Raw genomic sequence first — 12,746 nt, forward strand, 5'->3', positions numbered from 1 at the left:
TTAACATCTATCACCCCAGCTCTGGGGAAGCTGAAGCTAGAGGATCAAGTGTTCAAGGCTAGCCTGAGATACATATTAAAACCCTGAATCAAAGCACACATACATACTTATGTGCAAACATGCACACATGTATACTTATGTAATACACATATATAGACCCATGTATGTATGTACACATGTGCATGCAGAATAGATGCACGTGTATTATGTAATGCACCTATATATATGAATGTGTGTATATAATGCATATGTGCGTATTTATGTATATACTTATATACAGGAAAGCAAGGCCCAGGTTCACAGCATAGCCTCACTAGATCCTGCCTTCTTTGAGCATGTCTCCTGCTACAGTTGATGGTCTAGCTTTCCATCCTGTGTATATCTCTCTGTTCTACAAAACATGCCATTATTTCATGGGAATTCAGATCACTCGGTAGTGCAGTTGCCGTGGAATGAGTCCTGGCTATTTGCTCCGTTCCTCTACTGTGTGTAACAGACAGTGATGCAGTGTTCTTCTCCAGACAGCCCTCTTGTCTCTTCACTTCACCTGCTTGTGAGTCCGGGCCCCGGCTGAATTCTTCATTACATATACATCTCCTTGACTCTGTCATTATCACAAAAACAATAGAATCCATCAAGACTGTGGCTCTTCATTGGGTTGTGGAAAGAAGGTTAAGATGAAGAACGGTTGCTACGATCCCCTTCTGCAGGGGGAAGGCATGAAGAACATCAGCCCTTGTTCTGTGTGGTGTCCGGGCATGGTGGGGTTCTGCTGTATCTCTCCGGGTTTTCAGAAATGAGTATTACAGAACCGTTGGCTTCTGCTCTCTCACAACTGTGCTACAATGTGTGCTTGCGCGTGCAGACTGTGAGAGGCCACGAGCTCTAAAGAGAGGGCGGGGAAGTGCTTTAAATGGAAATGTCTTGTAGTTATGCCTCTTTCCACTGTGCATTGAATTTCCTTAAGATTTCAAAATGAAATGGATATCACACTTTTTCCATTTTGAACAAAAAATACTCAACTTGGGCTGGAGAGATGGCTCAGAGGTTAAGAGCACTGGCTGCTCTTCCAGAGGTCCTGAGTTCAATTCCCAGCAACCATATGGTGGCTCATAACCATCTGTACTGAGATCTGGTGCCCTCCTCTGGCGTGCAGGCATACATTGAGGCAGAATGTTGTATACATAATAAATAAATAAATCTAAAAAAAAAATACTCAACTTGTCAGTATAGAAAGATACAGTGAAAAGACAGTAGCTCTTGCATGACAATGGCTCTGATCGGCTGGCAAAGGACGTGGCCATTAGCTTTCTCCTCTCCCCCACAGTGACTGGGCATTTCTTTTGTAATTGCATCTGGACGTTCTCACAGCCTTGCTAACACATGTGCAAACATTGTGATTGGAGATGTTAACGCAAAAGTGAGGAGCGCTTTAAAGTTTCCATGTTTACGTTCTTACTGGGTGTGTGTCTCTGTGAGTGCTGCAGGTTAAGAGCTTAATGTGCTAGGAAAACAGATGTAACGCACACACATTCGAGAGCTCTCATTTCCTCGGGCTAGCACAACTGCAAGGCCCCGAGCGATGAGTTTATGGTCCCTTCTCGCTGTGTCAGGGCTGTGCCTAGCCTGGCTTCTCCCCTGAATTTCATGGATCAGAATTGATTAACAATATGTAGAGGCTGTCAACCATGCCCCTGCATACAGCAGGGCATGTAATATACCAGTACAGTGTAGAGATAATTTTGCCAACAATTAATTGGAGGAATTCACTTTATGAAGCCCTGTTTACAGAGTGACATCTGGAGAAATTCTTAGCCTGGATCCCTTCCAATCTATAGGATTTATGGACTGTGCTTGCTTTTTTTGTAAATAAGGCTTCTTATTTTTTTTTTCTTCTTGGTACACTCTGTTTACACAATCATCAATGGATGGAAATAGCTGTGCTCCTGCAATTTCTTAGAGCTTTGCATCAAGTAGGCCTGTATTCCAACCAGTGGCCCAGCTACACCACTCGGGTACCTAATGCTATTAAAGTTGTGGAAATATCTTAATGCCAGGAGCACCCTGCGCTCTGAAATCCAGACGCTGGCTGGAGCCCTTATACCCCGAGGGGCTGAGTGTTCAGCCTTTATGGGGGTTTTAAAACTTGTTGAGACACATGCTAGACCTCTTAAAATGCAGTAGGCTCCCTTTTACTCACACACTGGTCTCTGCTGGGAGGTGTGAAGTGGAAATATTTTCGAGCTTTGGATACATGCATAGTCTTGACTGTGTTTTAAGTTCTCACTGTGTGGGGGGGATCAAAGTTGGTTATTAAGGAACGGAATGGGGCTGCACACATTCCACAGGCTTTATATTGGGCACCCTCACCAGTGACCTGCACGTGCCTCTCTGTGGCTTACCATGATCCTCTCCTTTGCTGATGGCTGGTCCATTTCCAGTGTGATCGGTGAGGTCTCTCCAATTACAGGAGAAAGCAAAGGTGTAGAATAAGTTCACGGGGAGCAAAGAAGGAAACTATGTCGTGGAAGTGGAAACCCAGGACTGTACAGAAAGACATTCTGTTTCTGCCTTGTTGAGTTTTAAAGCTGCGCAGTGGTGCCAAGTTAATGTTTCCACATTATACGTAGTAGTCAGCCCAAGGAGAATGGAGACGAGAGACTGGCCTCTGTCCTCCAGTTACAGCATCGGTTTTAACATGGTAGGACATGGCTGCACTCCTTGCACCTTCGAGACTGAGGCAGGAGACCTTCGAGACTGAGGCAGGAGGATTGGAAGTTTGAGGCTAGCCTGGGTAACATAGTGAGATCCTATCTCAAAAATAAAAAGCAGAAGGAGCAGGAACCATGTTAAATGATAGTAACTGACTAAACATGTATGGTGGACAGGAATATATTCATCCTCTCTCATGTCTGTCCACCATAAATGCTTAGTTTGTTCTCTTTAAAAAATAAAGTGAGGAGAAGAAAAGAATAATCAGTGTGACACTACATGACCGCCGGCCATAGTTGATCTCCTATGGCGATGACTCCCTAGTGACTGGCAGGTCATGCTGCCTGCAGACCTGGACACAGGGACTCACACCTGCTTTGGAAGACGTGGCTTAGATCAGGATATTGCAAGATTTTCTTGTGTATCCCATAACTTCCTACCATTGAAATACTTTTGTCTCTTTGTGAAATTTTCCATTTAATATTTTTAGATTGTGGTTGGGCCTTACTGAAACAACTTAATGTGTACCCATGGACAGAGTCACTACTGTCCATGAGGCATATGTGTACTTATAGAAAGAGAGGAGAGCAAGATGGGGAGAGGAAAAGAGAGGGAAATGGGAGGAGGGGTAAGCGAGGGAAGGGGATTCAATTTCTGATGTGAGTGGCCATACAGAGGGTCCCTGGGGCACTTCATATTTAAGGGTGTAGTTTTCAGAAAGACACCCATTCACCACGCCTCACAGAGCAGGGCCGTGGTCATGTGAGAGTCTCTGTGATTAGCTGCTTGCTTGATACTTCTCAAACACAAGAGAAGGAAGGAATGATTCTCCCCTCACATTATGATCCAGACATCTGTAAATATTCCCCAGGAACAAGTGGCCCTCTTTCCACTTTCCTGTATTGTTATTAGGACCCACAAATGCAGGTGAATTCAGTCCTGGAAAAGAGGTGTCCTTTTGAAAGCTCTGATGGCATCAGCCACCCTCTCTGAGCTTCTTTCTTGGTGTTTCTTAAGCGAAGTTGCTTAAACTTCAAACCAAAGCTCTCTGACTCCACAAGAGTATCATGAGAAAATTAATAAAAAGGTTGAAAGTGCCACGTGCTGAGGAGATTGCTAGCTAGGTGTGACCGCCAGGAGTGCTCTCAGTCTTCTGCGACTACTGCCTGTTCCAGTTCCCACAGGTCCGCCACAATGATGAGCGCCTTCCCATGCACCTTCAGCATTGCGCTCTGCCTCATCCCCTTCTGTGGCCTCTCCCCTCACTGCCTATGTGGCTTTAAGAGCAGATGAAATACTCAGAGGCCATACTGATATAGTGAGTTTATGAATGAACTCCTCCTTAGTATTTCCACTGGCTCCTCGTAAGAAGAACACCAGACCAACCCCAGCACAAAGGCAGATAGGCTGGGACATCAGGGTCACTGGAGGGGGAATCGGGTGCTAGAAGTAGGTGGAAGAAGGAGAAAGACAGACAGCAGGTTGGCCGTGAGTACAATGAGGGAGCCAGTTGCCTGGGTTACCATACAACAATATAGCTGACCAATAGACCTCAAAACATCAGGGCCACCAAAACAAGGAGAGCCTGGAAGACTGTCACAACTAAGGGGAGCCAAGAAGACAGACCACCAAAGCCATTGGTATTTTGGGAATTGTCCTGTAGCAGAACGTGAACATCATAAATATAGAAATGATGGAAATCTTTAAAAAGCATAGACCTTTGTCAATGACAATACCCCAGCATTATCTCACTAATGTAAAACCATATCACACTAACAAAAGATGTGGGTGTAGTGATGAGGCGAGCAGGCCTGCTTTTGCCCCGCCTGCCTTCTGCATGGCTAGCTTTACACCCGAAATAACAACACACAAATTGTTTTCACTTAAACACTGCCTGGCCCATTAGCTCTAGCCTCTTACTGGCTAACTCTCACATCTTAATTAACCCATTTCTATTCATGTGTGTAGCACCACGAGGTGGTGGCTTACCGGGAAGATTCTAACCTATGTCCATCTTGGGCCAGAGCTCCATGGCGTCTGCCTGACTCTGCTTTCTTCCTCCCAGAATTCTCATCTGTCTACTACACCCACCTAAGGGCTGGGCTATCAAAAGGCCAAGGCAGTTTCTTTATTAACCAATGAAAGTAACACATAGACAGATGAGCCTCCTACATCATGTGGGGGATAACAAAAGATGTATGGGAGCTCTGGACAACCCCCTGAATCCTTCTATACAGTTAAAACTTGAAAAAAAGCAAGTTAAAAGAGCAGAAGTTTGCGGCTGTGTAAACAAGAGCATTCTTGGCAGAAGAGCAATGATTCTTCGAAACTGCTGTGGTAACTAGGAGATGTGCTTCTGGTGATACTGAAAGATAAGGCATCTGGCAGTGTTCTAGGTGCCGAGCATGCTTCCATTAGCCTTGTTAGGTAGGACAGGAGTGGCAAACTATTGCCTGTGGGCCAACCCTGGGCCATCACCTACTTTTGTAAATAAAGCTCTGTTGGAACACAGCCAGCACACCATTGCAGGTACACATGGAACTTGGCTGCTTTGCCACAACAGTGGCAGCAGAGCCCAGACAGTCTGTAGAGGCCAAATAGTATTTGCTATCCGGCTAAGCTCCTGGTTTAGGGTGAGTGCAAAGTAAAAGTGAGGCAGGCTAGTTGGGTCACCAGGATGCACTGGGGTGGAATAGGGTGTTAGGAGGAGATGCATCAGGAGGAAGCAAGAGAGGTGGCGGGTGGGGCTTGAGTCGGGAGAGCCTCCAGCTGCCTGGAACGTGAAGCTTGCAGAGACTATCCTGTTTTTTCCCCCCGGAACTGTATTTTAGCTGCAGATTCTGTCAGGCCGTATGAGATCCACCTTTCCAGCCCCCTTTCTAGGTACTTTATCTTGGCTTCTAATCCTATTATTTTATTGTTCTAGTTTTCCTGAAAACAAGTCACCAGAAATAAATACACTATCTCTATGCTACACTGCCAAGCTCCATATCTGCAGTTATTGTGTTTGCTGCTTAAAATTGACCTTGATGATTGTATTGCCTATTGACACTAAGTTCCTGTTTATAAATACTGAAACACACACACAGACACACACACACAGACACACACACACACACACACACACACACACAGAGTTGGCCATGATGAAGTCTTTGTATCATGAAAGTGAGCAGACGGAGACCTTGGCTTCTGCCTGCCCCAGCCCATGCCAGCTATCCTGCTCACCTTGCATTCTGAGTTTGGTTTCCAGAATTCTAGATGGTCTCCATGTTTGCTTCTTCCCAACCTTCTGTATTAACCTTTAAACGCTGTCAACTGTGTAACAGCACCCAGCAGAGAAAGCCTGAGCTCGATTTGTTGCTGCCCTGCCCCCACCCACGTAATTCTCTTGCAGATGACAGGTGTTCTTGGTAAGAAAGAAGTCTGTCCATCTTAGTTTGCCTTTGAAGATAGAAACAGATTTGAAAATAAATTGGAATCCCAGCAAAAATCCTAGTGTTCCTTTCTAATGCTTGGATAATTCCTAGTCATTGAGAATTTTACTGAAACATTCTCTTTAATTTTCTGAGTAGAAGAGGGTTTTTACATGCATTTATTCAAGAATGACCAGTTTACAAAAAGTTTAAGTGATCAGATACAGAATTTGATGTGCAGTTCAGCATGAATGGGACTTGTTTTTCCAACATCATCGATGCAATTTCTAACTCATAAAGTTTTTTTCTGAATTATTTTATGCTGGTTGCTTACAACTCATAATGCGTGTGTCATTTTTGAAATTTTTATATATAAGTTTAGGTTTCTAGACTGGGTCCAAAATTCTTTAGATCAAATAACTTAATTGTAATAGAACTCTGTAATGTAATAGCTACTTAAAACATTATTCTATTCTGAAAATATATCCAGAGTTCTCCCTTCACGTGCCAGAGTTCCTCAGTGATAGTCCTTTTGTTAAAGATCCCAGTATAAAGTAGAAGTGAGTCTCCCATAGCCACAGAAGCAAAACTTGGATGCCTGCATTGGTGGGGAGAGATTTTCTGAACACTGTGGCAACTTGGAAGTATTATCTATGTGAAAGGGTGTGGATGAAATGGGAGAAGCCTGTGCTGTTGCCAAAACAAACTAGTTACTGGCTGTTGGGGTCTTAGATAACTGAGATTCTGGTGTGTTCTGGAGTTCTCTTATTAATAACCTCAATTCTAAACATCCCGTGAATTATGGTCGACCATGTCTTTTAGATGTCACTGTTTTCAGTGTAGCCAGACTCTATCTTCTGTTACCTGAAACTGAGAAAAAAAATGTTGAAAATACGTATAGCAGTTGACAAGAGACTTTGCAAATACTGACTCTCATTCCCAAGAATAAGAGTTGGCATTCTTTTCCTTTTCATTTTTTGGTAATTCTTTTTACACATTTCAAGTTCTGTTTTTTAAAAGTATTTAAGCCAAAAGTGGTAGCTTAACCCCAGAGTTTGAACCCCTGAGTTCAAGGCCAGCCTGCTCTACAAAGCAAGTTCCAGGACAGCAAGGACTACATGGAGAAAATATGTCCTGAGAAACAAAGCAAAGCAACAAAGCATTTTTAAAGTATTGGTTCTGAGAGGAAACTGGAAACGCAAGTGAGTCTGAGACGTGCTGCTGCGTCAGAGCCAGGCCGCAGGCTCTAGAGATCGTGTGGCCTCTGGCAAACGCCGTCATCTCTCAGTTTCCTTTCATAAATTAGGACTTTCCAGCAGGGTTGACAGTCTACGATGATGTCAGGGCAGGATGCAAGAAATGTCGAGACCATCCCTTCTTAAAGAGCAGAATTTAGGAATCCAGTCTTAGTTGTTATTGCCTGTCTGCTCCATCCACCCCACTCAGAGTCTTGTACACAGGGTTTAGAATTAAAGGGACTGTCTGCTCAGCCAACTCCAGGCTCTCGGTGGCAGAGGCTGACATTCTTGCTGCTCATCTTCCCAGTGTCCCATGCCCTGTTCTCTATGCCTTGGGACCCAGCCTTGGGTTGTCGTTGCTTCTAGGCCAGTCATAACTGTGTCTTAGCAGCTGATCTTTATCCTTCCTCAGATTTATACAGCTCTCAGATCCATCATGTCATTGAGCCTGGGTATAGAAAACCAAGGCTAAAAGGCAAATACAGTATGTGGAGGGTCCATCCTGATAAGTCCGTGACATGGGCTTTGAATTTATGTCTTATGAAGATGTCATAAACAGACCATGCATTTAAGCTACCTGACCTCCTAAGACTCATAGTTCAGTCATGTGGTCCATTAGAGCCCCTGAGATGATGTGGTTAGCTGGACTCCAAAGCTCACAGCCTCTGACTGGCATCAAGGCAGGATGATACTGTGGTCCCTAATCTGGACAGAGCACAAAACTCAAAATTCTAAGTCAGGCTGGAGAGATGGCTCAGCAAGTGAAGGCAGTTGTTGTCAAGCCTGGCAACATGGATTCAATCCTTGGGAGAGGAGAGGACCAACTTGTGTGATTTGTGCCCTAACTTTCACACGCTACACGTCCTGACACCCACTGCACCCACCACACACACACAGTACATAGGTTTGGTTTGGTTTGGACTGGATTTTTTTTTTTTTGGTGTTTTTTTGTTTGTTTTTCAAGACAGGTTTCTCTGTATATCTTTGGATGCCCTGGAACTCATTCTGTAGACCAGGCTAGCCTTGAACTCACAGAGACCCTCCCTGTCTCTGCCTCCCAAGCTCTGGAATGAGAGGCATGCACCATCACCTCTTGGCTTAGGTTTGTAATTTTTAAAATCTATATCCAGCTTCTGCCGAATATTCATTGGTTTCACACCATCATAAGTTGATGTATTTGCATTTCTAAACTCTTTCTGGTTCAGCTCCATTCCAGATTTCCTTGAGTCAAGAAAGTTGCAAGTGGCCCTGGGCAATTTTGGGGAAGAAATGATGGAAGAGGAACAGCCGGATTCCTACTGCTATAGACACACTGGTGAAGTGAGGGCAGGGGCCTTCTCAGCAGGACTGTTGGATGCTGGAGTGAGTTAGCATGTTGCAGAGGCACAGCACAGTGCCCAGTACCCAGTGCCCAGGACTGTTGCGCTCCCATCCTCCTTCAGCTCCTTGCTGGTTTCAGGTCAGGAATCCCCAGTTCCTGCTGAATCTGCCAGTTTGTTGGCTCCTGTCACACGGGCTGTTTGTGTTTGCATGATTCCATCCAGCTGTGGGTTTTCTTCCCTTTCGCCTTTTATGGGATGGGCTCTGAGCCAAGGGTACTTCATCTGGCGTCCATGGGACCCGGGCTTCACTTCCATGGATGAGCTTCAGAGGCTCTAGTAGTTTGGAAGTTTTATGTTTTATTTCTCTCTTTTTATTGCTTACTTTTAATATCTTAACAAATATATACATCATCTCCTAGCAAAATTCTCACCAAATATAATCATCTATCTTTAGCAGATTTGAGTTTCAATTTGGTATGGGTTGGTCTGGGATCCTGAGTTTTTAACCAGCTCCCAGGTATTCCTTCTGGTGCTGCTAAGATGGTCTCACTTAGAGCAGTGACACCAGGAGGGCCTCTGACTTTCTGTGTTTACCTTCTTTGGCCCATTAGCTTTACTGAGCCTGCCCTTTTCCTATAGCAAGTTATCTGGTTGTCAGAACTGGCCACCCCATACTGGGATTCTTAATCACGAAAGGTGTTTCCATGCCCCAGCAGGCGGATCTCTCTCTTTTTTTATTTATTTATTATTTTTAATTTATTTATTTATTAAAGATTTCTGCCTCCTCCCCGCCAATGCCTCTCATTTTCCTCCCCCTCCCCCGATCAAGTCCCCCTCCCTCGCCAGCCCAAAGAGCAATCAGGGTTCCCTGCCCCGTGGGAAGTCCAAGGACCACCCACCTCCATCCAGGTCTAGTAAGGTGAGCAAGGCGGATCTTTCTTGACCTCTGCATGCCCATCTCCATTAGCCAGGGATGAGTGGTTGCATACCAAGGTGATTGCCATCCCTTTTAGCGGTCAACCATGGAGCCCCTTATTCTAACAGATGAGTGGTCAGTCTGACTTCAAATTCCATCTTGAAGACTTGGTATTTATAATTACCAGTATCAGTTAGTTTTTAATAAAATGGGACCCAAAGAAAGAAGGTTGGACTCAGTACTTGGATAAGCCATCTGTCTACATGGAGGTACAAATGACCTGTGTTGTAGAGCTTGTGACTGGTCAGCCCCTACCATGTATCTAGTCAGGAAATGGAAGTTCTGAGGGATCAAGAGGAGATATACATAGTCACTGCCCATTCCAGCCTCAGGAGGGTAGAGCCCTGGATACAGAAGAAATTGTGTTGGTTGTTGTTTTTCTGTAGCCATCAACTTTCCCTTTTGTGCCCATGTGACAAAGAACTGGGATACTCATATGTAATCTTGTCTCGTAGTGAGTCAGCCAGAAGCCAGGAAGACATGGGAGCTTTCTCCTCCTGTGCACACAGTAGATACTGCACTGTTTCTTGTCTTCTGGAGGGGATGGCTCTGCCTCACTCCTAGAGTTTGCTTGTATGTGAAGGTAGCATCATGACTGTATATCATTCCTGGTCCCTTTCTCTTCCTACCTTGTCTGTTCCAAGGAGAGAAAAGTCAATGATTTGTGAGTCTACAGTGGAAACTGACCTTCTGCCTCTCTCTGTGGGGACAGTGTTTCTTCCACCGAGAGTAAGCATACCCCTTCAGTCTGCTCTTCCCTGTCATTGGTCTGGATAGTGCTTCCAAGGCCTGCTCACCATTGCCACCTGCCTCATCTTTCTCCACCTCAGTTAGAGGGGGTGAACAGGAGAACACAGAGGCTGTTCCATAGATTTCTTCAAATGTCCAAGTCCCGCAGACCCGTGTGACCTTGGTGATTCACTGAATCTCATGAGACCTTTATTTTCCTATCCTAAAAATGAGAATAACCTCTACTCATGGTAGCAGAGTACTGGGATTAACTGAGATAATGTATAGAGAGCTTTAAGTGCCCCGAAAGTGCACAATAATAATAGCTGTTGTGATTTCCCTGTGGAAAGAGACTAGAACTCAGCCTGGTTCTCCTTACAGGTAGAGTCTTGCTATTTGCAGACAGAGCTGGGCCAGCTCAGCCCCACCCACCAATGAATAATCCTCGTGCTCCCAGAAAGCCTCTCATTTTATGAACTTGGAAACCTTTCTCTCCAGTTTCCCTCACTGGTTTATTTCTCAGTGAAGAAGTAGGGGTGTGGGGAGCAAGGTGCATTTTCCTTCAGAGCTGGACTTTGCCTCTGCCCCTCTTCCAAAGCGATGCGAAGGTAAGCTGTTCACACTGTCCTTTCTCGAAATGTCATGAGCGTCATAAAACTTCTCACACATAAAACCAAACTTAAGTATCAAGGCTTTGGACTCGGTGTGTGAGAGGAGAGGACTCAGGAACAAGAAATCACACTTCATTAAGAAGAAGAAAGGCTTTGGAAAAATCTGTACAATATACAGTGTGCTAACTCACTTCCAGGAAGCAATTGCAAAATAGACCACGTTGCTGACAGCATCAGGAAGCTCACACTTGGATTTGAGGTTCCCATACAAGATTTTGATGGTTACAGTGAAGCGGTATATACCCAGGCTTTGAAAAACAGTTCATCCTTGAATCTCTTTTGTGTTAGAATGTTCCACAAGACAGTTCCCTAACTTTTCTGTCGCATTCTGAAATGGGGGTTGTTTGTCCTATAAGGTGCAGGATTCCGGGAGAAAATCAAGTCTAGAGAAGCCCCCCCCCATAGTCATAGAGCACCAATAGCCTTCCTCTGCACTGGAGGGTGTGCGTATTCTGTGCACCTCATCATTTCCGATAGTCTGTATCTTCTGCAGAGGGGTTGTTATGCTGCAGGTATTGTATTTGATATAGGTTTCCCTTTCTGACCAGACAAGGAAATTCGAAGGATGATGCTATTGTCACTGCTGCCAAGCTCCAATCACACGACCATGCATTCCCAGGACTTTGAATAAAACAAGGTTTAAGATAGTGTTTTGGTTCTCTCGTGACGATCTCTGTCATGTCTCTCATTGTTGTGTGTAGTGTACTTGTAAGTGTGGTCACTGTGGGAAGGCAGGTTTCTTCAGCGGTTGCTTACGATACTGTTTACGCTTTTCACATAGGTGGCTGCACTCCAATCCCAGAGTCAGACCTCGATGAAAGATCGCTAGAAGAGTCTGCAGAGCTGTTTACCAACCACAAGCACCTCATCGCAGAGACCCCTGTGCCTGGTGAGACTCTCTGGTCCGCTTCTGACATATTGAAGTGTTTTGAAAAACGACTTGTTTTCTAAAGTCTTCATCTTGGTGGGGGTGACTGGGCAGTTTTTCCATTTCTGTCAGTATTCAAGCCTACCCCTCTTTGTTTCTTCTTCCCAGAAGTTGCAGCCCTCCAGGGAGTTTTGGAATAGTCGGAGTCAAGCTAACTAGACGGAAGGAAGACGGCCTCTCTGAGGCTGACCCTGTATGGACACTGTGCTCCTACCCTGGTGCTTTGCCAAGCTCACCCCTGGAGGTCACTACGTGGAGATGGGGTCGGAGCTTTTGTGTGTGCTAGGAGGGCTTGGACTATCACAGACCGGTCATCCAAAAGACAAGATTTGTCTTTTCTTCCCAGGAAAACTGTTGCTGCCTTTAGTCTGGAGTACTGATAGACAGAGGGTCTAGCAAGATGGCAGAATTGGGGGACAGGCTTTAAAATGCAGGGATCCAGATGGAAAGTAATTTGATAGCCCATTTTTTCACAGAATTCTTATGTAGTAAATGTATCAAGTTTAATAAAGCATCTAATTGTCAAACAATAACTTGGACATAATTTATAACAAAGGTTATGCATGTGATTTCTCTGTATTTTTTTTTAGAGACACTGAAAAGTTTGCTACTCCCCAGTAAGACTTGGGTGTGTCTATTTAATAAGGAGAAGAAGCGCTCGGGGCTGTCACTGCATTTGCTCTATTGAGCTAGCGTGGATAGGGTGACTTCCTAGTGGGCCCGAATGCACTTTAAGGAAGCCGGTACACTAACA

The 12,746-nt window shown here is 44.8% G+C and overlaps 1 protein-coding gene across 4 annotated transcripts in view; it reads left to right on the forward strand.

Annotated features, from left to right (window-relative positions):
• The window catches only part of Bbs9 (Bardet-Biedl syndrome 9), a 426,448-nt gene extending 413,937 nt beyond the window's left edge, over positions 1-12,511 (forward strand). For all 4 annotated transcript variants that reach the window (XM_041657113.1, XM_041657112.1, XM_041657114.1 and 1 more), the window contains 2 exons: positions 11,846-11,953; positions 12,101-12,511. In XM_041657113.1, coding sequence (XP_041513047.1) covers positions 11,846-11,953; positions 12,101-12,132 — 140 coding nt within the window. In that variant the 3' untranslated portion in view covers positions 12,133-12,511. The remainder of the gene's footprint in view (positions 1-11,845; positions 11,954-12,100) is intronic.
• Positions 12,512-12,746: the final 235 nt, after the last annotated feature.

The sequence above is a fragment of the Microtus oregoni genome, unplaced genomic scaffold (assembly GCF_018167655.1).
Source record: "Microtus oregoni isolate MIOR12 unplaced genomic scaffold, Mior012 000008F_ref0000371, whole genome shotgun sequence".
Lineage (NCBI taxonomy): Eukaryota > Metazoa > Chordata > Mammalia > Rodentia > Cricetidae > Microtus > Microtus oregoni.